The sequence below is a fragment of the Ambystoma mexicanum genome, chromosome 7p (genome assembly GCF_040938575.1).
Source record: "Ambystoma mexicanum isolate Mex_15411 chromosome 7p, UKY_AmexF1_1, whole genome shotgun sequence".
Taxonomy (NCBI): domain Eukaryota; kingdom Metazoa; phylum Chordata; class Amphibia; order Caudata; family Ambystomatidae; genus Ambystoma; species Ambystoma mexicanum.
In genome coordinates this window covers 491,355,643-491,381,737 of record NC_090939.1, presented here as the reverse complement: position 1 = coordinate 491,381,737, position 26,095 = coordinate 491,355,643, and the positions used below count along the sequence as shown (strand labels likewise).

At 45.0% G+C, this 26,095-nt stretch overlaps 1 protein-coding gene across 10 annotated transcripts in view; it reads right to left on the bottom strand.

Moving 5' to 3' along the window:
* The window catches only part of CASK (calcium/calmodulin dependent serine protein kinase), a 2,777,982-nt gene extending 2,752,196 nt beyond the window's left edge, over nucleotides 1–25,786 (bottom strand). For 9 of the 10 annotated variants that reach the window (XM_069636508.1, XM_069636509.1, XM_069636512.1 and 6 more), the window contains exon 1: nucleotides 25,460–25,663. In XM_069636508.1, the coding sequence (XP_069492609.1) occupies nucleotides 25,460–25,518 (59 nt within the window). In that variant the 5' untranslated portion in view covers nucleotides 25,519–25,663. Of the gene's footprint in view, nucleotides 1–25,459 lie in introns of all 10 variants that reach the window. The other variant, XM_069636511.1, reaches the window with a different exon arrangement.
* Between the last annotated feature and the right edge of the window lie 309 nt (nucleotides 25,787–26,095).

Genomic DNA, 26,095 nt, shown 5'->3' with positions numbered 1-26,095 from the left:
ACCTCCAAAAGAATATTAAGACTCAATTCGACAAACTGCCTAAAGCCACCTCACCCACATCTAAAACCCCCACCACCCTCCCATCCGCTAGCAGTCAACATGACACAAACACACCCAAACCCTTTGCATTCAGGGATGTAACAATCCCTGAGGTCCTAGGGATCATGAAACGCATCAAACCATCGCTATGTAAAGGTGACACATGCCCAGCCAACTTAGTCAAAGACTGTGCGACAGCCCTGGCCCCATTTGTCAATTTGTCACCACCTTCATCAATGCCTCCTTCACTACCAGCAACGTCCCACTTGCCCTTAAGGAAGCCTGGGTACGGCAACTTCTAAAAAAACACTCTTGACCCCGACTCCCCTAACAACTACCATCCAATTACCACTGTGCCATTCCTGCTGAAAATCTTGGACAAGGGTGCATATCTACAGATTCAGTTCTATCTGGAAACACACAACACCCTTGGTAAAAGACAGTCTGGCTTCCGCCCTCGTCACGGCACTGAATCAGCCCTACTCGACCTTAAGAATCAACTACTAGAAGCCATGGACAAAGGCAAATCCTCACTCCTACTTCTGGATCTCTCGGCGGCCTTTGACTTGCTTGACCACAAGATCCTGTGCAAACACCCCATTGACACTGCTCACTTCTCCAAAGAAGCCACAGCATGGATCACCACCTTCCTGGAGGGCCGAGCTATGAGAGTCTTCTCTGACCAGGCCTCAGCCTCTCCATCCCCCCATTGGGTGTGGAGTCCCTCAAGGATCCTGCACATCCCCCACCCTCTACTATCTATTCACTCTTCCCCTTTTCAGCGCTCTTGAGAAATTCGGCATAGCCTTTACGAACTATGCCGACGATACACAAACCCTGCTCCCCCTAACAGGTGACTATGAACAAGACCTCAACACCCTCCAGAAGACATATGCTTGCATACAGGCCTGGATGGCAGCCAATGGCCTATGTCTAAACAGGAAAAAACAGATATCCTACTGGTAGGCCCCAAAGAGTCCCTAAAAAAACTAGATAATAAATACAGCTCCTTCAGTATTGAGAACACTTATCACAGCATCTGCAGCAGTGAAAACACTAGGAGTATACCTTGACTCCACTCTTTCAATGGAAAGGTAAGTCAGCACCATCTCTTCATCGGGTGCACCCACTACTAAAATCATAAATGTAGTGAAATCCCACGTATCGCAAAATAACTGCCTCAACATTGCCAGAGCCACCATTGTTGCAAAGTTAAACTATTACGACATTCTACTTCTAGGCACCTCCATAAATAACATCAGACTTCAAACTGTGCAAAACAACGCCCTCAGAGCTGCGCTCAGTATCCCAAAGAGAGATCATATCTCCCAGGCGAGAAAAGATGCCCACTGGCTCCCCATCAAAGAACGCATAAAATCAAGGCCCTCACAATCACTCACAGGTGCCTCTCTCAGACTGCCCCAGCCTACCTAGCAGAATTAATACACCAGGCTCCAGCCCAGAGACCAAAACGAGACCAAAACGAGACCAAAACTCTCACCTACTCTCAGTCCCAGCTTTTAACAGAGCCAAAGCTGGCTGCACTAGCTTCGAAGTTCTAGCCCCAAAAGCCTGGAACACCCTCACGCGCAGCTTAAGAAACGAAGAATCTCTCACAGTGTTCAGAAAAATGCTAAAGACTGAACTTTTCAACTAGAACGCCAAACATATTGTCTCAAATTCTGTTCCTCTGTAACCTCGGAACACCCTTTAACAATGTTCATTACTTCTGTGTCTCTGTTTTTGTACTACTGCTTTCTAATGTTTGCCCTAAAACCTGCTACGTGAACATTCTGTAACAGCGCCACGATGCCTCCGTGCTGCTAGGTGCTTTATAAATCCAAATAAATAAATAAGTGCTGCATCTGGTGAGACAAACCTCTAACTCCATCATTCCCAGTCCCATGGCCAAAAGGGTTGCACACATCTAAAAAGGAGCACCGAATGGTAAAGATGCACTAGATTTGTGAGTGGAAAAGGCATTTTCAGTGTTATGAATATTTATTGGTGTTATGTCAAAAGACAAAAGGAGAGGAAGAGCAACTCTGAACCTACGCAATACAGATGAACCAAGTGGGGGTTAGGGCCGGGGGGGGGGCTGAGAACGTATTAGACAATCCAAAACAGGTATTCGAGCAACAGGAAGAAAGCCCCAAAAGCTACACAAGAGCAACAAAAAAGTGAGAATGGAAATAGAGGTAAATGGGACACACACACACAAAATAGGAGTGAGGGATAGAAGCAGAGCAAACGAGACATAAAGAGACAGTAAAATTAGAAAACACAGATGAACAGCAGACGGGAGAGCTGGAAATAGAAAATCCAGACTAGAGAAAGGCAGGCCAATACCATAAGAGGCAGTGCAAGAAAGATAATGAATAGGAGTAGTAACCACAACAGAGATATTGAAAAAACAGGTATAGCCAGAATAATGACATGATGGAAGAAGAGTAGTTGGATCAGCTGATACAGCACAATATAGGAGGGAAACAGCAACAATTCAATGCAGAGATGGGAGAGGCAGAGTAACAGAGCAACAGACCTCAAAACGTGGTACAGCAAAACTGAGGTAAGAGGTAGATCAGAAAGTGAGAGACAGGGTAAACAGAGTAGCAACGGGAAGGAGAGATGGAGCAAAAACATGGAGTGGTCGTCAAACAGGTAGTGCCAGGCAGCAACAATAGACACAAGAGGCAGAGAAGTGATGCTGGTAGAGTGAGGGACTTGATTTAACTAGCTGGCATCTGTAGTAGTTAACAGAGTTTTAGTGTCCAAGTATAACGAAGATGAAGCAGGGTAGTATGCAGACAAGTTCTTTGTCACTGATGTTTTCAAACCGTTTTAATTCTATGCACAAATTGGATAGTTGTCAGACACTTTTTTACTGTCTTGCGAAGGAGGAAACTCATTTTTATTCTCTTGGAATTGGATTTGCTCTCCAGTTCTAAAAATTGGGAGTAAAATACTTGCAAGTCAAAATCCTATCTGGAGCACTGGCTGTGATGGATTGACTTCTACTGTCCAAAAAAAAGTATGAGTGGCAAAGGTTATATGTAGATGCTGTGCCGAAATTCTGTATCATGCTAAACGTAGTGCTTCACCAGCACAGGGAAAGTTGAAAGGCTAACCTAACAAAAGTACATCATGGTGTTGCTTAATGGCGCTATGTTGCAAATGGCTCATTTCAGCCCACAAAATATTGAACAGTCCAAAAAGTTATGTTTGGAAATATTAGTAAAGTGCCATTTTTAGTCCCATAGACTAGTGACATTCTTGGCCTAGTAATTAAATCTGCTCGTTTTCTTGCCCAGGCAGTCAAGTTTCCTGGATCAGTGGTCCTCCAGGTTCTGCATCCTAAGGATTGACAAAGTCAGAGCCGTCGGTGTAATTTCAGAAGAGCATCCTAGCTGGCTAAAACAGCTGGTTTTTAGAGGATTAGGCACTTGGCAGTTACCTGGTTTTCCAATCTTAAGAGATGATGTTATTTATGTAATCAGTAGAAACTGATCATCTTCGTTATTTAGATCTGAAATTAAACCAAGTTGTTTTGATCGACCACATATGTATAAAGTGGAATGTTAACAAGGAAGACCTTTGACAAAGTACAGGACGTCCGTTGTCCAAAACAAACACTTTCAGCTTGTCTCAATTAAGCGTTTGTGATGGTTTGGGGTTTTATGTATGCTTGGACGCCTGTCTTTTTTGTTTAAATAACCAGCTTCAGATTATATGTACAAAAATTAAATAAAACCGATCATGATTTGCAGTCCAATTAATGTGCGTGTTTTACAATGTGCAACAAAATATTTTCTAAATGATTCTCTTGTTCAACAATTACTGTTCTTTTGTATTGTATTTCTGAACACTGTTTGGCTATATTTCTATAATAATGATGCTAAAAAAGTTGTCATTCCCCATCTGAAGAAAATCGACTCTTGACCCAGACAACATTACGGCCAGTGGCAGGTCTGCCATGGCCCAGAAAGATCTTATAAAAAGTAGCTACAACGCAGCTACAGGAAAAAGTGGAGCTGGAGTCCCTATTGGATCCCCTCCAATCTGGATGTCAAATGAAATGTGGGACCGAGACAGCTTTATTGGCTGTCTGGGGTGATCTTCAGGTTGCAGATCACAGAGATCTGTCACTTTTGGTTATGTTGGACCTATCGGACGGTTTTGACGCAGTGGATCACCATATTTTGCTTTGTCAACTCAGAAGTTGGAAATGTATCAGAGAAAACCATTAAATGGTTTAAATCTTCCCTATCCAACCATCGTCAATATGGGAGATTGGGAGGTTTTATTTCAGATCCACTGCCAGTGAACTGTTACGTACCTAAAAGGTCATCATTGTCGCCCTTGATATTCAATGTATATCTTCACCCATTAATGGACATTCTGAGGAGTCATAAGGTAAAGTTCCACTCTTATGCCAGTGACATCCAGGAGTTCATTAAAATTGACAATGCGGAGGAATTTTTTCTTAGGGTTAAGCAGTGTCTAGATGAAGTCAGCATTTGGATGCCTTTTGAGCTGGCTTCATAAGACTGAAGTTGCACTGTTTGGCCCCAGGCTCCAAGCACCTTCTTGCTTCCGAGAGGTGCCCTTACCCACCATGCTTTCTTGGGATCAAATTGAACTTTGCTGTCAAGATTCCAACATTTGGCAGGACAGTTTGAGTAGTGAAGCTCAGGTAGGGGCCAAGGTTCAGGCAATGTACTACTCATGCACTTATTACAGCAAGCGCTTCCTTTTGTGCCAGCCGAAGAGCAGCAGTAGTAGGAGCACTTGTGAACTCACAATTAGCCTAAGGCAACAACAGCCTCTTAACACGCATTCCGTATAAACATCATTGACTTTAAAAAGCACAAAATGCTGCAGTTAGATTGATTTTCAGAGTAAGGAAGACTTCTCCCATCTTGCATTGCTCCCTTCACTGGGTCGCTTTTGGAGGACAGAATTGATGTCAAGGTCCTATGCTTGATATGTACATGTCTGTATAATCTTGCACCATAATACTTGGTGGAAATAATGTGCAGATAGCCTGCCAGGGCATTACAGCCCAATGATAAATTGCTCCCGATAGTGCCAACTTCGGCCTGTGTCTCTAAGGGAGACCAGAGATTTGCAATATACGGCCCTAGATTGTTAAACAGACTATTGGCGATAACAGCACTTTAATCTTTTCTTCAGTTCCGTAAAAATCTCAAAAAGTATTTATTTAAATAAGAGATTTGAGGATCAAAGGAGTTGAATGTGGTCTGGTTTTACTAGCTGAGCTGCCTGCCTTCTCAGTATCGTTAGTACAATACTTGCGCCTAAATATGGTTAGGTCTGTCCTGCACGCTATATAAATGCCTCAAAAACATTTGCTTTGAAAATAAATTTATAAAAACAGAACAAGTAATAAGTGAGTCCTTTTGCTCAGTCCATATCCATTCTGTACTTTTTGCACAGAAACCTACAGTTTGAATGCACATTGCTGAAGTAGATTATAGTTAAAACTGGCTAACCTAATCACGCATTCCGAGAGGTTCAATAATGTTTTGTATATTTTCAATTGCTTGAAAAGAGAAAATTGTCCAAGGCAATAGTTGGAATCCACGTTTGTGAAATGTATTCATGTCAAAGTCAATAGGAATGTTCCATTTGTGGCTGTGGGCCTACATGACATGGCATGGCATATTAGAGGTGTTCAAATTAGAAGTGCATAATGCAATTTATGACAGACTGGATGCAGACAGCCTAAACAGCATGCAAATCATAGGTCCAACACCTGATTCACAAGCCCGAGTAGGAAAACAAGGCAGACAAAGTCTTTGTTGCAGTGAAGTAGCGATGGTGAACTGCAAATAGAAGTGAATGATCCAATGTCAGCAGTATAGGTGGCCAAGCACTGGTGCTATCCATGCTGCCGCAGCGGGGAATAATAGAGGGAAAGAGTCGGGGAGAATGGCAAAGCAATAGGTGTGAAATTGATGGCTGCAGCGCTTCATGGTCTTAATTATGTATACTAATATCAGGTGCTGCTTCACATAAGTAGTAAGCAAGTAACGTTTGCAGTGCCTATATATGATGTGTAGGGGAAGCCCCATCCTTCATGTTGGTGAAATATTAAGGTGCAAGGAGTTCTAAAATAATCTGCTGCGTTCTGCCTCACTAATCTACTTCACTACTGGTAAACACTACCCTTATGAGGGGTGAATTTAGTGGCTGCCTGCCTGATGGTTGGCTTTTCCAAAAAAGAACAAGAATTCTAATGCCATGCATCCCTGCCTGGCCTGTAGCCTGACCAGATTGCCCGAATGGGGTCAGGCGACACAGATGCTTGGACAATACATATCACATTTAATGTAGAGCAATCTGAAGAAATACACAGCTAGAGACCATAGGGAGGCAGCTTGGAACTGACAACAGTTAGTTACTTTTCAAGCTAATGTTGATGTTGCAGGTGGCCGGTGAACTCCCTCCTTGCCTCCTTTTGCCTGTGAGAAAAGCGTGCCAGACCCTAAAGGTGAGATCGTTTTCTTTTTTTTTCTTCTTTAAAACAGACATGGATTCTTCACCCCACCGCCAAATAAAGTGATGATTGTTAAAGCATAATTTATTGATGCAATAGCTTATTTCCAATATGTAAAAATGCGTCCTTTTGACCAATTACGATAATAATGTTAGTGGTACTGCAGTTGCACATTTATCCACAGGAGAAATTGCCAGAAAAACTGCTAAACCACTTATCCATTGAACCGCATAAAAAGGTGGCGAATCATGCACCGAGCACATTAATTGCCTTGAAAAAATATATATATTTTTCCTGTTGACCCATGACACTCCGAACTATACGTATCGACCCTAGATGTTGAATGCCATTCACGAACTACCTTATGACTTGCCTGCAATTTGTGATAGGGGGCGGTTAATCTTATCTGATGCAATGGTATATGGGAAATCCCACCTCTCGGAAGTAAACGTGGAGACTTCTGTTGCTACATTGGTTTTGCAGCACTGCACTTGAAAACACTTGTAGATGCTTAAAATGCCCCGCTGGATATTTTATGCCTGCTAAACTGTCATATTTGCCTGATCCAACTCTATTGTGATGTACTGGACATGGAAAGCTCGAACAGGCGCAGTAAGTTGTATGGTCCAGGTTTGCTGAAAAAATACATCTTGCAACGAAGAATATATATTTTTTCCTCAAAGACTAATCAAGAATACGGAAGACTGCCAGCTCTGTCCTACCATACTACTCCATCTTGAATTCCTACTAAGAATTTCCTGGAGTCAAAGAAGCAGGTTTTTAGGTCTGCTATATATAGCTTTCTCTCTTGTAGAGACTGACATGCCTAGCTCACAACCTCTATGGCCAATAAGCAGACATTCATTCCTTTTGAATGACCCAATCAAACGGACCAGAGCGTCGTTGCCAGATTGGTTTGAGGCCGATGCACACTTGAAGGTCACAAAATGTGCACTCGCCACTAGCCATTGGCTAGTGATATTTGACTCTTGGCGACTAAGAAATTGTGTGCCGATTGTGTGTGCAGAATCAAGGTGGCAAGTGACTTTTTTATGGATAGCTAGTAGCTTGAAATTTTAATTTGTGCATCGTTCCTTTATTATTAACTCTGTTTTTGAGACATGTGCTTGAGACCAATTCCTTTGCAGATTCCTGGAGTTGCCCACATTATCCCCATTTGCAAAAAATTAGACCGGTCTGAGCCACAAAATGATAGACCCATCTCTATATTAGATGCGGATAGTAACGTTTTTGCTTCCCATTTGCTACAGCGTCTGGAAGCTTATGCAAACGATTCTGCAATCCTAAAGAAATGGCAAACAGGGTTTAGGATGCACACTTCCACATCATTAAAAGGCTTTATGTTGAAATGTGTGCAGTCCCTCACCTGGTCCAAAAAATATATGCGTCGGTCTTTGTAGCTACTATTGACCTCAGCGTGGCATTTGACACAGTAAATAGGAAGCTTCTGTGGTCAAAGCTGCAACACTGGGGAATTCCACATGGGTTACTGAAGCTAATTATAGGGGTGCATGAGCACTCAGTGGTCCGGGTAAGACTGAACCGGAGTGGAGCTTTGTCCATAAGTAGTCTGACTAGCAGATTGCAAATTGGCCTTTGTCTTTTCAGTCTGTGTATGTTGGATCTGGGCGAATATCTGGGCCCAGTGGCATTTGCATCCCCCAAAATGAATGACCCGTTACATGGCTGACCTACGCAAATGACTAATTTATAATTGTACAAAAACAAAAAAAAAGTTTTAAAAAATGAAAAATCGGTCTCCAAAGCCTCATCACTGCCTTTTTTTAATTTGTTAACCAAAATCGCTTTGCCAATAAATCTGAAAAAATCCAAGATTTTATTGCAATGTATTTAAAAAAAATATATATTTTAAAAGACTTTCAAACATGCTTTAACCGAGCCGTGGGAAATCCAAGCCATCAACTTTCTCCAATCGTAGCCGAGCCGCAAATATCTCAGGTTTGGGAGTGGCTGAGAAGTAGATTGATTGCTTTGTCGGCCCAGCTGTTTTGTGTGGATGCCAGTTATGGGAAATGCTCTCCGCTACCAACCCCGAGATTTACAAAGGAAAAATTGTGGCAAAGCTGCTTTATGGTTTTGCGGTGTCTCCCCTTTGGCAAATGCACTTGCTCCCTATGCTTGAAGGTTTAATGTGCTGCAAGGTCTTGGATATTCAGATCGCTCTCTACCCTTGGCAGCTATCCAATATGAATTTCCTTTACAGCCAAGGTGAAGCCGAGAGTATTGTCATTATACTGTAACATCATTTGTCCTTTGGACAACTCATTAAAGATCTGCTCACCGCAACCCAGTCAACAAATGTGATATTCTTAAATGAATATGCAACCTTTTGGATTTCTTTGTTAAGTTCTCTTGGGCTGCAGGAGAATGACCACATTCAAAATCCTTTGAGGGTTAAGAAATGTTTGCATGATGTGGACTGGATACAAATCATGGAGGAATTTCATGGTTATGAATCATTAGATCACCTCAAACTTGATCATAAGAGACGGGACCCTGTGGCTCCTTTTCTTACTATCTATGCCAAATACATGGTCTAGATTTTGTAAGCTGGAGGACTCGGTGGAAACAATGCAACACCTGGTGATCAGCTGTCACGCCCTTGGCGCGAAACAGCAGTGCTATTTTGGGAAATACGTGCACAATCTACATGCTGATTGGGAGGGCAATTTTTGGGAGGGCAAGGTCAAGTAATTATGAAAAGAGAGCAAATCTTACACACACACACACACACACACACACTCACCACAGAAATTCGATTGTGAGTAATTTTTGATTGGTTGACAAATGAGTCCAGGCTCAATTGAAATGTACTAGGATTCTTTAATGGTGGCCCTTTATGATTACACGTGTTCGGCAATTCTCTGTGCCTTTTCAAAATAGGGCATGTCTAATTTATCCATCGTGCAAAAAGAAATTGTAAGAAATTACTCACAATCGAATTTCTGTGGTGCAGTGAGCGTGTGTGGAAGATTTACTCTCTTCTCTTTCTTCTTACAGAGTGGAGGAACTCTATGTCTTTCCAAATTGAATGCAAATTAAGTCGCAGAGGCTCCTAAATTGATATCCCACAAAAAGTTCCTCAATTTGAGATTTTTTCTTGCAAGTAATTACGAAGTTTTTAAACACAGAGCAGTGCAAGTTATTAATGACGCGAGCAGTTGACGTAAAACAACTGGCTGTTAGTTTCAGAAATGTTAAAATGTTGAGGGGGCACTCGAGAGCCCGAGTAAGATGTCCGCAGGGTGACGGAGCTCTGAAGAAGACTAGCTCAACCGCCCAAAGTCATCCCGTTTCCAGCGTCGGAACAGGCTAAAGAATGATTCCTACAGCTGGCTGAGGAGACTGAGCAACGGGGCCAACTGACAGCTCATATGGTGCCAATCTAACCAAGTCTACCGGGGTGGAAGGCCCATCTGCTTGCTGGCGCCGTGCTGCTTCCTGCCTCTGCCCGGTTGGTGCTGGAGTGGAGGAGTGGCTGGAGAAAAAGGAATGCATGGAGCGGAGAGCACTTGAGAGGCAGGCGGTCGGTCGCTTAGCGGGCCTGCCACCTGAAGCTGCGATCACCAGCAGCGTTGATCGCTCGTCACCGATGTGAAGATGAGAGATGCTGCCCTACGGATAACAAAGGGCGGACACGGCTCTTTCGGGGTTAAAGATATTAGCACAAAGATCGGGGCCAGCACAGGTGTAGGCCGCCATATGCACCATGGGGTATCTACTCAGATATGTTTTCCGAATGGGCCTAGTGGAACACGTTTGAAGAAGGGGGCACCCTATCCCATTGTGAATTGAGACGCTACAACGCCTGCATATACTCACTGCCTCGATACTAGCAGCAAAGGTATAAAGCAGTCAACCCAATAACAGCACAATTTAGCAGGGGCCTAGGGTAACAGGCATCCTACAGTTAACGCCTTGCGGGGCGCAACTAGTCTTACTTCTTCCCCTCAGGTGAGGCCACTGCACACCCCCATCTTCCACGGAGGTTGGGATAGGTGCCTCAATTAAAAGCCCTGAATCACACACCTGGGTTGCAACAGATTGCTCCCTGCAGCTACTGGTCACCAGCGATTACACCGCCCCCCCCCCCACCTCCGACGCATACTATTGGTGCCAAACACTGCATACACCTGCTTTCACGACTTCCTCAGGCGCAGGCTTGGAATGCCACGACGATGGGTGGACTTAAAGCCAGATAGTGTGGTGGACAGCACCTCCAGTAACACACCTCTGCACCTCCCATCCTGACTCCGCCCCACGATGGACATCCATGCGCAACTGCAAGCCATATTGACCGAGATGAAGATCATAGGCCAACCGGCGCAAGATGTGCACACACGCCTCAATGGCCAAGTTGAGCGAACCACAGACAATGCTGGAGGATAATTACGGCACAATCACCACAGACCTAGATGGGGTAATTAAGGAAGTGCAGCACCTAGGGGCCAAACTGGAAGAGCAGGAAAACCGGTCTAATCGCAACAACCTTTGCTTAGTAGGCCTACTGGAGAGCAATGTTCCCTCTACGCTGTGCGCATGTGCGCTCGCCCAGCTTCCTTCTGGGTGCCGCTCAGAAGATTTTCAGCAGCGCACACAGACAATTCTCACCTATACAAAAAGATTTGATAAGGCACAAGCCACAGCAATTACCTGACATTTTCTTTCTCTTAAAATAAGCAACTAGTCTAGATATTCTGCTAATATGCATTGCACTACTATGCACCTAAAATCCATAACAGCAAAATGCAACACAAGAGGTGTAAAACTAATAAGAAAAACAGGCTCCATGAACAGAAGAATCTAACCAAGATATATGCCTGCACACATTAACCAAAAATGTTCCCTCCCCACCCATGACTCCTCAACCTGACTCTACCACACGTTTACCTTACGACTAACATTTGCCCGAGAGTACATTAAGATACGACCGGACAACCTTGACTCTTCCTCTCTTGGCTCTGAAAGGTTAGCAGACGTGTACCTACATCAAATTGTTGTATGTTTGTTGTAACATGAATAACGTTCACGCGCCAGAATTTGTTACTCTTTGTGCCTTACCAAAAGCGTCATCCCAACTATATAATCGAATTACCAATTCAAAAATCGGATACAGACTGTAAGTAAGCAATCTACCTGGATGTGCAACCAAATCTCATTCTCCCTCTCCTTTGCACATATGTCACGCACGTGCTTTGAAGCAGCCCCCTTGTAAGTTAACCAATTATAAAACTCAAAAATGATTTTGCCCTCTAAAGATTTTGATAAGACAAATGTGATGCTCAGCGTCTCCTACTTTAGCATTACTAACATTACCCTACAATTAGAGAGCAACATGCAATATCATTTACGTAGCATACAAGGGATAATGGGTATGCACTATGCCTGGGATTACTCGTCCATAGCGTCATGGCACTGGATATTCAGACAGCAGAAGGCTTTTTCACACAATCTGCATTGTTTCCAAGTGTTGAGAGTTCGTTGGGCATATACCTTCACACATATATGGTAACTCGCTTCTATACAAAAACAGTTTCACTGAGCACTTGTGCAATCCTACACAATGATATACGGGTGGGGTATGTTGCAAACAATCTTGTATGCACTGCAAAAGATTTGTGTACATGCAGAGTCATGCCATTCTTAAAATGCACATCATATGTTAAGGCATTTAAATATGATTTGCTTGCAAAGTATGGTGGGTCTGCAAATATCCCAGTGAGTGTTTACTGCTACAATCCCTCACTTTTTGCGGTGCTCGATCAACTAGTATTGGAGGCAAGCACAGGGGCTGGGGTTGTGTATGGGTGGAAGCATCACTCCTTGCGGGTGATGAACAAAGCAGCACATTTCAAAGACCAAGTCAGACCTTTCAGCAGTACACTGAAGGAAATGTGTTGCTTGTTTGCTAAAGGATAGGAAATTCTAGTACCCATCTAGACAACATCACCATCTTTTTCTTTCTATGCTCAACTTCTGTGCGTGCAATCTCTAACATCTCCCTGCATCTTATTTAACTGATTACCAGAATTACAGAAGAGGGAACCATAGTTCAGAAGAAGGCACTCAATCAGTTGCATCTCTGATGAATTGATGCAATTAACTTAAAAGGCACATATGTGTGATTTGCTTCAACAGGGCTGCATAATAAACCGCAGGAAGGCTCTTGTTTAATTTTATCTATGCTGTAGTGCGGAAGGGTGGGCAAAACTATACACTTTATCATGTGCCCTGTCATTTCACTCCCTATGTCAACGGTACAAGCCGGGCTCTAATCAGATTTTGCTCCCTATATGGAGTCAAATGATTTTTCAAGGAGTACAATAATTTGCTTTGCTGATATCGATACTTTCTGCTTATTAAAAGATGTTCTTTCCCATAAAATTCCTCTTGAGATCAGTAATTCATATAATTAGGGTTCCTTCCTTCCTATGCCACTGCTCTACTGGTCACTAATTTGAAAAAATATCAGTGTTTATTGTTTCTCGTTTTTGTTAGGCACATTTTCCTTTTTTACCAAGTAAAAATGCATGGCGCATATGTCTCTTAACTCTAATGCTGGTGTTATCACTACCCACAGAAGAACGTAATATGGATAGTAAGCAGAGGCACAGGAATTGTAGATCATCATAGTCTAAGGTGTAGTTATTCTGATGCAATTATCATCCTTACACAGGTTATTAGAAGCATGTTCTCCTGGCCCTTGAATGACTTCATTAAAGTGGCACTTGAAGTCCTTTCAGCATGTTTTTGACACACTGCTTTTAATTTTCATTAATCCATCGGCAGATGTATTCTGAGTTTCTTGACAGCCACATCAGGTATGATCAGAGATATTTGTGTTTTGTAATATGAGTGATTTTCCAGTGGCATAAAACATGCGGCCTCATTACGACTTGGGGCGGTATCCTGGTGTAAATCCACCAGAATACCACCTTAACAAATTACTGTTACAGCCACTTGGTCCGGGGGAATTTCCGCTGGATTACAACTGGTGGTGGCGGTCTAGTTCCCCATTCATATCGAGTCCGGTGGTTTACGAGCAACTACGAGCCGACGTGCAACTATGGGTCGATCAAGTGCACACATGATCCCCAAACACAAACACCTGCTTAAACTCTGCACAGAATTAAAACAAGTATCCGCAACCCGCACTCAAAAATCCTTCACGAGCTGGTCGCAGACATTGTTCCGCGAAGGAAACAGGCCAACAAATATGACAGCTCTAGCACCGAGGAATAGGCAAATGGCACAAGTTATTGATTCCATTCATGACCCATAAAAAGGGGCGAGATTCGGGGGACTGTAGCTCCTATCACCACATCTCCTTGCTCAATTCCAATGCAAAAACCTTTGCAAAGTGCATGGCACAGCGGATAGAGGGGATCCTCCTGCTCCTGATTCATAGGGATCAAACAGGCTTCATTTGTGACAGACTCTCAACCGACAATGTGCGGCGGCTACGCCACATCATAGCAGGGGAATCAGACCCAGAGGATGCAATCGCCACCATGGATGCCGAAAAGGCATTTGACATGGTCCAATGGGATTTTCATTCATAAATTTGGTCTCCCACCTGCGTTTACAAAATTGGTCAAACTACTCTACACGGATCCCAAAGCCTCTGTGACCACGAATGGCACCCTTTTATTTGCACACAGGAACAGGACAGGGGTGCCCCTTATCCCCTCTTCTATATGCTCTAAGCATAGAGCCTTTAGCAACCAAGCTTTGGAATGATCCAGGGTGGGCGGGCATATCTAGGGAAAGGGAAGAACACCAGATTTGTTTGTATGTGGACGATCTACTTACACATACGTCCGTAAATGTATTGCCTTGCTTCCACAGATCCGGTAACTCCTTCAGTAATTCGGTCCCATGGCGGGCTACAAAATTAATTGGGATACATTGGAGATCCTTCCTCTGAGAACTGACATCCCCTGGGGCCCTGTTGGTATCACCCCTTTTAGACTGCAACTACACCGCATCAAATATATAAACATTAGTGCGTTACATAGCAAGATACTGAATCTAAACTATCCTCCAGTCCTTGACAAAATTAAACAAGACCTGAACCAGTAGGATTTGCTGGCTCTATCACTTACAAGTAGGATAAATAAACTCCCTACTGAAACAGATATCTGTCCACAATTATCCCCACAGTGCCTACCTGCCAAATGTTAAAGGCTTTAGACACTCGTATTTCCAAGTCCATATAGCGGGGAAAGACGGCACGGCTTCAATTCAATGTTTTACAGGGCTCAAAGGCAGATGGGGAACTAGCTCTCCCATCATGGAAGGGGTATTATCAGGCGGCACAAGTTTATTGGGCCAAGCGCTGGTTTAATCAGGATGACAGTACAAGCTGGAGGACGACAGAGCCGTCCTTACTGGTTCCATACTCCCCATAAGAGGTCCTAGCTATTCTGGCGACCAAATTACCCACGCAGATTAAGGTGCACCCTATAATAGGCCCGACACTTGGGCTATGCTGGACTCACCCATTCAAAAAGTTTCGAGTCTGGATCAGTATCAGAGCATTACCGTCATATGGGCTGGATCACAAACTGCACCCCAGACAGGACACAACATGACAACACGTTAAGTGTTATGCACCTATACGAGGGGGGGTGGAGGGGACCCACTGCCATTTAATGAGGCAAGTCAAGTCCTGGGGCTGACAAACTCGGGCTGGCTTTGGAATAGGACCCTCAAGTCTTTGATCGCCAGATTCACCACACAACGTTAACATGCTATACCAAACGCATCAACCACAACCACCAAGAGACAGACATTGCATAAGCTGAGAAAAAGAACAACAGACAATCCGAAGCCTAAACCAAACACTAGCCCACAGAACACACGGGGCAAACCATAGCACTCGACCTCATCAGAGACACCGACCAGATAAACGTGTGCATCCACATCAGGGGATACCCAGGCCACATCCCAAAGAATGAATGGTGGTTTAAAAAAACTAAATTTTATTTAACAGAGTAGTTTGCTTTAGGTCTGCAAGTATCAGCGCTACAGCAAAGTAATCCTATTTTAGTCCCTCTACTCCTGCAAGCCCTAAGAAGTGCAGGGATCATCAACATGGCAGCAAGTGCACTATATAAAACAACAACATACCAGGCCTCCCAGAGCCGATAGAAATGTACCACCACTATTGCCAGGTATTGAATAAAAATGCTATAGAAAAAAAGGGAAATAGAAAACCAAGCCAAAAAGAAGTAGGTCATGGCTATGTGCTTCTGGACTTTTCCCCTTATGAAGACACTTCGTCTCGTGTCCTTATATAGGTAAATCATCCCCACTTGTGGAGAGGGCAGGAGGCGCCACACCCACCAGGAACGAGGACCCGGCAAGGAGATCCCGGCGAGGAGCACGCTGCATCCGAGCGGCAGCCGGCCCTCCCCGCCCGCAGACACCAGCTGATGCTGCATCTTGCCCTGCCTGGGCACCCCATCGCCTCCCTGGCACCCTTGGCCCCCCATCTTCGCTTTAAAGCCGCACGCGCCGACATCCACCTTTTCAAAATGTCAGGCGCGATGCGGCACGGAAACGAGGCTGAGACGCCTCTACTAGGCAACGTGTATTTGTATTTCTACTTAAATACAAACATCCGCCGGCAGGCGGAAGAGCCGGCGGCCATCCGAAGGCCTCTTAAGGCCATTCGACCCTGTTTGCCCCTGTTCGCCGCTTTTCAGAGCGAAGTCCCTTGCAAAGGCGGAGGAATAGTGTTCTTCCAGCTATCGGCGGTCACCACCCGAGAGTACATCACTGCTGTAGAATCTCTACTCGCACAGCTAACAATCTCTATGGCAGCATCTCCTACCAGCATACTACCTTTGACCTACCTCTAACTTGGCATGTGCTTAATTCCGTACTAACTCCTCTGCCTATTACGATATGCGCACAACGTCATCTGCTTAACTACCGCCTTGCCTTGCAGCATACAGCTGCCTCATCGGATTATGCTATCCTGGCCTATTCATATCTCGTGTGCACTGTATCCTATGATGTGTATTCTGCCCCAGGGTCAATAACTATCCACCTATGACTATTGCTGTACCCTATGATCACTATCAGTATACACCGATTTGTGTCGCGCCATCTGATCACTACAGACCTCACCCGTCTTACTATAGCTGACTTTACTACCACAGCACTATAGGGGTCTCTCCGTGTTCTGCCTTCACCAAGCTTATGTCTTGACTAACCTGCAAGGCTATTGTACCATGCCGTATGGTCGCTATTGGACCACTGCAATTGTGTTGTGCCTTATGGTCGCTAACGGACCACTGCAATTGTGTTGTGCCTTATGGTCGATAACGGACCACTGTAATTATGTTGTGCCTTACGGTCGCTATCGGACCACTGCAATTGTGTTGTGCCTTATGGTCGCCAACGGACCACTGTGTTGTGCCTTATGGTCGCTAACGGACCACTGCAATTGTGTTGCGCCTTATGGTCGCTAACGGACCACTGCAATTGTGTTGTGCTTTATGGTCGCTAACGGACCACTGTAATTGTGTTGTGCCGTATGGTCGCTAACAGACCACTGCAATTGTGTTGTGCTTTATGGTCGCTAACGGACCACTGTAATTGTGTTGTGCCTTATGGTCGCTAACAGTCCACTGCAATTGTGTTGTGCCTTATGGTCGCTAAAGGACCACTACAACTGTGTTGTGCCGTATGGTCGCTAACAGACCACTGCAATTGTGTTGTGCCTTATGGTCGCTAACGGACCACTACAACTGTGTTGTGCCTTATGGTCGCTAACGAGCCACTACAACTGTGTTGTGCCTTATGGTCGCTAACGAGCCACTACAACTGTGTTGTGCCTTATGGTCGCTAACAGACCACTGCAATTGTGTTGTGCCTTATGGTCGCCCTCTTGGTCACTATCAGACCACTTGCTCCTAGACTATACTAGGTCAACATGCCGCTCACCAATAGTCTAATTGCTATAAACTCACCCATGTACACTTTCAGTGTCCTACTCACTAGATTACTGCCCACCTTTCTCCTCCTTATACTGCACTCTGGTTGGACCGTACTTAACCACACCACCGCCCCCGTCCTCCACTTTCACCTGCATCACACCACAACTATGCCATCCTACGCTCACCACACCAACCTCTACCTCAATAACCCAGCCCTTTGGATCCAACACTTTGCTACTAGACCTTTACCAAACATACCTTGCTCCATCACCTTGAGAAATGCCAGACTTGGCTCGCGACTCACCCACGCTTCCCATCACTCAGCGCATCGTAACAAACTGCCTCAGACCCCTACACCGTCCACACCTATGCCAAATCTTCCACCATCCCTTTCCAATCCCCCCAATTTAAGCAACGTCAATGGTGCGTTAATCAATGCCAGATCTCTCTCGGCTCACGCCCTAGAAGTAGCTGACCTCATCCTCAACCTCGACCTTGACTTTATCGCTATTACCGAAACCTGGCTCCATCCTGCCTCAGGTCCTCTTCTCTCCCTCGCTATCCCTCCAGACTATAACATTATCAGACATGATCGTAATTCAATCAGTCCAAAGGCGGTGGCATTGCCATCATCCACAAAAATGCCCTAAACCTCCACCTCTCTGCCACGCACCACTTTTCCACTCTGGAAGCACTGACAGCTAAATTAGCTGTTACCCCGAACCACTCTATCACCTTCCATCTACTCTACCGGCCACCTGGCCCGCTATCCACTTTCGCGGAGGACATCTCTAACATCATCACTCACAACACCAAAACCAATTCCCAGGTCACGATATTGGGGGATTTCAACCTAGGTCTTTCTGACCCCAAGGACACTGCTGCCACGACCATTGACAATATCCTTACGAAATGCTGGATTCACACAGTTCATAAACCAACCCACCCACGACAAGGGTAGAACCCTTGATTTGCTAGCCGCCCATAATTGTCCCATCAACATCACCTCCAACCAACAGTGCTCATGGACTGACCACAACTTAATTACATTCAATATCGGGTCCAAATCTGTCAGCCTCTCTCCTAGCATTGCACCTGCTACGGCCACTCGCAATAAACGTGACATCACCTGCGACAGACTCCTCCCTCTCCTCCTTCCGGCTCTCAATGACCAGGCTCTCTCATGCTCTGACCCCACGGCCTTGGTTGACGCCTTTAATCGGGCTATGCTTAAAGCCTTAGACACCATCGCACCCTCTAAACTGAGAAAATCCAAACCTCAAGCCCACCTGAACTCCTGGTTCTCACGCCAGCTTAGAACTTTACGCAAAGATAAACGAATTGCGGAATCTCATTGGAAAAGTAACCACTCTCCAGCCAACAAATCGCGTCTTCTTTTGGCCACCCTCTATTACAAGGAAGCCATACTCCAGGCAAAAAAAAGACACATACAATAAACGCATCGAACAAGCCAAATCCAACACCAAAGAACTGTTTAAAATCCTAAAAGAACTTGAAACTCCTGTTACTGCACCTGACACCTGTACCAAAGATAGCACCTGGTGCTCCAAAATCCAAGAGGCTCTCCTAGGCAAGATTGCCACTCTTCAAATTAAAATCAACAACAAACAAACTAGCCTTCAATCTAACCCTCCACCGATCCGTACACCCACTATAAACCACTCCTTCCCAGATTCTCTGACTCCTTTTAGCTTCTCTCCATTCCTGAAGTGGAAAAGATCATCGCCAGCCTTAAACCTTCCAACTGCCATGGTGACCTCTGTCCTGCGCCTATTATTAAGGAAGCAGCTCGTGACCTAGCACCATTCATCACTACACTCATTAACTCTTCCTTTAGCTCTGGGATTGTACCGGACAACCTGAAGGATGCCTGGGTCATCCCGCTCCTGAAAAAACCTACCTTGGATCCCAGCATACCCACAAACTACAGGCCAATCACCACTGTCCCATTTTTACTAAAAATCCTTGACCGTGCGCCATACCTCCAAAATCAAGAATACCTTGAATCAAACAAACTTCTGGGACTCAGGCAATCGGGGTTTCGGCCACGCCACGGTACTGAAACTGCCCTTATCGATTTAAAAACGCAGATCGAAGAACTCAAAGGCAAACTTGCGCGACTACTTCTCCTGGACCTCTTGGTGGCTTTTGATCTTGTTAACCATAAAATTCTTTGTCACCACTTCAAATCAGCTGCACACTTCAGACAAAGCCTCACCCTGGATCAGTTCCTTCCTCGATAACAGATCAATGCGTGTGTTCTCTCCATTAGCAGCCGCCCCACCGGCCCCGGTCGCCTGTGGCGTGCCTCAAGGGTCCTGTGTCTCGCCCACGTTATATAACGTGTTCACCAAACCCCTTTTTGATATTCTGGACCATCTGGGTGTCACGTACACCAATTACGCTGATGACACCCAGATACTAATCCCTATCACAGGTGACTACACGACTGACTCCCTCGCCATCAAAGCCATCTACCAGGTCATCCAAGCTTGGATGGCTCAACACGGACTTTGTCTAAATGATGAAAAGACAGAGCTCCTCATTCTTGGTTCACCACAAAAACTCACGAAACTTGACCCTGCTTTTAAGTCCTTCACCATTGACGGGAATACTATCCCTACTGCTAAGGACACTAAAACCTTAGGGATTTACATTGACTCGACATTATCCCTGACTAGACAAACCAACTCAGTCTCATCAGCAGCAGCTTATACTTGTAAGCTCATTACGGCCTGTCGCCCGTTCCTTTCCACAGCTAACTGCGTGACCTTGGCGAGGACCCTCGTACTGTCCAAGGTCGACTACTGCAATGCCCTTTACCTAGGTACTAATCGCTGTAACTTAAATAAGTTACAAATTGTCCAAAACAATGCGATCAGAGCGGCCCTCAACATTCCCAGGCGCCAGCACATTTCCGATACTAGGCGTAACCTTCACTGGCTCTCTATCCCACACCGCATTTCCTTGAAGTCTTTGGCTCTCACCCATAAATGCCTTCACAACCAAGCTCCCTGTTACTTGGCGAACAGATTTGCCTCCCATAGCTCCACTAGACCTCGCAGATCGGCCCAAGCCAATTGCCTTGTCATCCCACGATTCAATCTCCAAAGATCAGGTGGAAGCAGCTTCCCCATCTTGGCAGCCAAACTTTGGAACTCACTCCCTAATGAGCTGAGAGCAGAACCCTCCTTCCTGAAATTCAAACACCTTACCAAAGCCTGGCTGTCCTCCCAAGACATCTAACACTGGCTCACTGCCCTACTTGCACTTTGACAGACGCTTGTATATGCATTCTGCTTATCTTCTTACTGCTATTCTCCTGATTGTAAATTTTGAAATTCTGCTGTAAAAACATTTATACTGCCTTGTTATGCTTTCATCATGTTGTATCCAAGTTATGCGCCCGGTTGCCCCTTGGCCTGGTGCGCTATAGAAATAAATAAAATACAAATACAAAGATTAAAAGGGTTCTGATGTTATGGGGGCAGGCGCATGAACGTACTGCTGGGTGGGTTTTCCATCCGTTTCATTGTCCCAAAAAACAGCACCAGTACCAGACTAAATGATGCTAAGAGGAAATGCCCAAACAAACACATGTGCACCCACAGAAGTGGACATGGCAAAGGTGAAGTCCAAGCCACATTTGAACAAGGAGTTTCCTGCAATGAGATCCAATATGGATACTTTGTAACAATTGTCAAAGTCCCGTGATGTTAGGAATTGAAAAGAAAACCGCCAATTATTTCAATGTTGTTAAAAGGGAGGGGATGGAGGCCCCCTTTTACTCTTACTCGTTACTGGATCACAAAAAATATATGAAAACCTTATATGAAAGCATGCATGCAGACTTTTCCTATTCCAATAGTAACCAGTACACAATCAATTGTGACCATGGCAAGTTTCATATGCATAATTTAGTAACAGTAGTTCATATACAGGGCTCGAAATTAAGATTGCATAAACAGGAGGTAAAAGCAGCTCCTGGGTATCCAGCATTCACCAGCAACCAGGAGCTACTACTGAAGAAGCAGGAGCCAGTGCATAGCGTTCCGCAAATCCAATTTCCACATAAGATCCAAACATAACATTTTGTTCACTATTTATTACCCCTTACACTTTAAATGTTGTATAGATGTGTACTAACGTGTATTTTTACACTGTCCCAAACTCACAGAGATGGGTGTATTTGTTCGGCATCAGTTTGCCTGGGGAGCCGTAGCCCCGGGTTACTGTTCATAACCAGCTAACCTGACTACAAGCAGGAGCTAAATAGGTCCCAACTCCCCTCAATTTCAAACCTTGGTATAGTAAGGAACACAATACTGAAGCCAGTCCTTAAACGACCAGTTATTACGATAGTCGGCTCACCCCAACTATGACATTTTTACTGACTGGTACAGATAAAATGTTTAATCTTTACAACTATAATAGATATCCAAATATCTGCCACAAAAAAGACGATAAGTCTTTAAGCAACCTCAAATATAAAAAAAAATGAAATGGAACAAAAAAAGGTCATATTTGCTAAAACGTCTTTACAGTAGAAAGGAACTGCAAACCCCTCTCCGTGTGGATACAAGCTCAGGAGGCACACAGAGTTTAACAAACTCAAATAGTCTAGGCACATGACCTGTCACGCACTACCGGCGTTTACAAAACATTTAATTACACAAATCAAAATCAGTTAGCAGGACTACTGGACATTACACTCTGCCAGTGCACGCACCAACAGAAACCCCACAAATGCACAATCCTGTACAGTTTCCCTGACGCATCATTTACAGAGCAGGTTCACATTGTTCAGGCATAAAAAGTCAAATATGCAAAGACCAGTTGGAAAAACAAGTTTGCCTTGGACATTTAGTGGCACGTTTGGACACGCAGGTACACCTTCCATAACACAACACAAGGTATTGCGTCTGGTATTTTACCCAAAACGAACAGAACTCTCTGGCCATTTAAGAACCAGAGCAAAGCTCTACCTTTCGAATCAGCATTCACATCGACCTCTCAAAATACCGAAACTACTAGGGGTGACAAGTAAAAGCCTATAAAAAACAATGAAGGTCAGTAGAACATAGATTAAGGTGGCAAATTCAGAACACCCCCCTTCCACCACAACGTCATTAACTTGGGCGTCTTCACGTCGGCAGGATGCCTATTTTGAAGTAACTGCAACTTTTGGATTCAGAAGGGAAAGCCTAACATAATTAGAAGTCAAAAGAACATAATTGTTTTCGTTTCTGCTGTCTCTTTGGCTGTTCTTCAGAGATATGCTCCCCACTATTCAAATTGCAAGCTACAAGAAAGGTAGGTACCTTAAGTGGGCCCTTATACAGGGGGCGGGCCCAAACAAGGAAGCAAGTTAGCTTTGTTCTTCATATGCATCCAAAATTGACAATTTGTCCCAAACCAGGCCATGCAACCTTTGCAGCAATCCACATCCATATTAACTGGGGACAAACGTAACAGTTTACAGAACTCATCATTTCTTTTGGCCTGCAAACCACTAATAATAAAACAGCATCTGTAAACCTAACAGTTTTGGCTTTTGAGTAGACTTGAGCTAGGAATTTGCCAGCCACTGCCATAATCGTATTAACTGACCAGTTGGCAACAGCAGGAAAATTGTGCTATTGCCTGGGCATATGCTAGCAGTCCCTGGAAAACACCTATATGATACATGTATACAAGGCAACACTGTTAGCTTTGTCGATGCTGGTTTTAAAAAGACTTAAGTGCACAGGGCACATGAAGTGGCTTGAGGCACACGTGGTAAATACATAATTGTTATTACACCATTAACGCATTTACAGCAGAAATTAGCTATTGGCAAACTACTTTGCAACAACAATAGAAGGCCAACGTTTAATGGTACTACTTGATATGGCTGGCTCAAAAGAGCAGTCAATAGGTGGCTTAATAACCAAACACCCACAAAATGCGAGCGTCATCTCCATTCCAGCTGTATTCCAATGCAATAGGTGATGTCCACCTAAAAGTCAAAACTAAAAATGTGACCGTCAATTATTGCAGTTGCAATCTATTAGGAGGTTTCAAATTAACTCTTCAACACACACCAGTTTCGTAACAGTAGACAAAATGACAAGTACACAGGCCTCCTCTTGTATACAAGTTAACAGAAACAGGGTAAATAACACATCTGAGCCGCTTCTCCCTAGCAAAAAGGTAATACAAGCAAAGCCAGCAGAACTATTAATGAGATGTGCACTAGGAGCAAAACGATTTACAATACTACTGACATGGTGATAATTAATAGAAAACATATCAGAGGAAAAACAAAAGTTGCCCGAGTAGGCAAAATAATATGATTTTTCCAATGCTAGCCACTCGCAAACCTCTGCAGTACACCAAAGGGCACATAATTGACAGCAACGGTGGATTATAGGCGCACGTGAAGGCAACATACAATAATATTTAACTACTAAGGATCGTCATATATTTAACCTGGGTTGTGTGTGAGGCCAGTCAAAGCAGACATATCGTTCCTGCGCACAATACTGTCGAGTTTAACGAACATCCCACAACGTGGGTACGATGCAAGTGGTAAACATCGGTGTAATGGCTACAGTACTCAAGCCAACATTGACACACCCAGCATGAAAGCTGCATAATCTGCATTTAGGGAAAACTCCCGAAAAAAATACAATACAGCATCCAAGAGCAAACAGCAGTTCGGGAGTGAACGTCGTGTTTATAATTAACAAGACCAGACAATTGGGAAGCTCACCAGGACCCAAGACTTCACTGTCGGCAGGATGAGAGCTGTCAAACAAAACGTCTGTCCTTCTTGGACATGTGCACCAGAGTGTATTCGGGATCACAGTAAAAACCCTAGTCGTCGGATCAGCAAAACCAACCACCCGAGGGGCACATGCATTAAGCCCTAGAAAGGAGTGTCCAGGGACATGGCAATATCTGATCTGTGTACCATTAGCAGCACTGCACACTCCTGACAAATTCAATACAGGGTCCAGCCACCCCGTTCACGCACACACAGAACACAAGCATAGGACAGGCGCATACTGTTACCTTCATGCCTTTGCTAGGCAGGAGCAGCAAAGCTTTCTCCATGCACCACATGAGCACATCACCTAAACCCACGTCATTCTACATCAAATAAAGATAGAAGCACACCACAGCCTCACTTGCTCATGCCCAGGACCACTGCCTCCTCCAGACAGCATGAAGTACGGACTACAAGTTTACATTGAAGCTCGCGGTTAATTCATACCCAAACGCCAGTGGCTCAGCGTGCACTGTGAAAAGGAGAAGCAGAAGCACATAACCTTTTTACTGATGTATGCACGGGATCTGCTTTCTCCGTGCACAACAAACGACCCCGGTTAGGCACCGATGAGCATTTCAGCGTCCATCGTTTCCCAACCCTACACACAAACGCACATGGAAAAGGGAACCGTTCAATTGACCATGCACAAAAGAACCCGAATTTAGAGACCCTAGATTGTATATGCCCAAAAGCATTGGTCATGCATACACCAAACCCTCAACCACAAAACCATTTTAGGCCCTTCCGTGCTCTTTCCCCTCAATGTATGCATAGCGAACAAGCAAAGCAGTATCGTCGCTTTCAAGATTTCGTTCACCCAAATCACAATATGATGGATTTATGAATTCATACTGGTGGGCACACGCCCTCCAGCACCCCATTCATTTACTGTCAGCGGTACTTCGTGCAGCCTCCTATTTCCCCAAGGAAGAGAGCTGTTCCAAGAGAACTGGTCTACCCCTCAAATACGCTGTCATTGAAGGCGCTGGGCCTTAATCCATGAGCATATGGGGTGTAAACCAGGCCCCCATTTGTACGGTTGTCACCCCCAAGTGCCGGTGGTGTACAACTTACTTCCCGATGACCTCGCACAGCTCGTACACATCCTCGAAAAGCACGTCGTCGTCCGCCATGGTCCAGCTGGGTAATCACCAAGACAACCACAATCCTTTTGGTGAGGGGGCTTCCCCCGTTATAGGGCCGCACTCAGCGAAGGCGCTCTCTCTATTCACGGTTCCTCATCCGCCCAGGGCGCCCCGCCTCGCGCTCCTGGGTGGGGGGGTTATGGGGCTGCTGTGCCACTGCCAGGCTAGCAGGGCGGGGGAGGGGCTGCGGTGCCGCTCATCACTGGGGAGCACACAGATACCGGACGTTAATCCGTGTCACCGGGCGGGTGCGCTCACCGGAGGGGCGGGGGATGGCGTGGCTAGCTGACGTGCGCTCCCTCCTACCTCTCAGGCTGAGGATGAGGAGGAGGGGCGAAACAAGGGAGACGTTGCCCCGTGCGCGCCGCCGTCAACATCATAAAACACCTAGACGAGTCGGCCATGTTATGGACAGGCAAAACATCTCCCATATTAATATACATTGGCTGTCCACAATGTTCCACTGGTACCGCTCTTTGCCGCGGCCATATTAGAATCAGGAAATGTATCTGTTTCACTCAATGATCGTCGAGAACGCGCTCGTGGTCGTTCTTTGCACCCACCC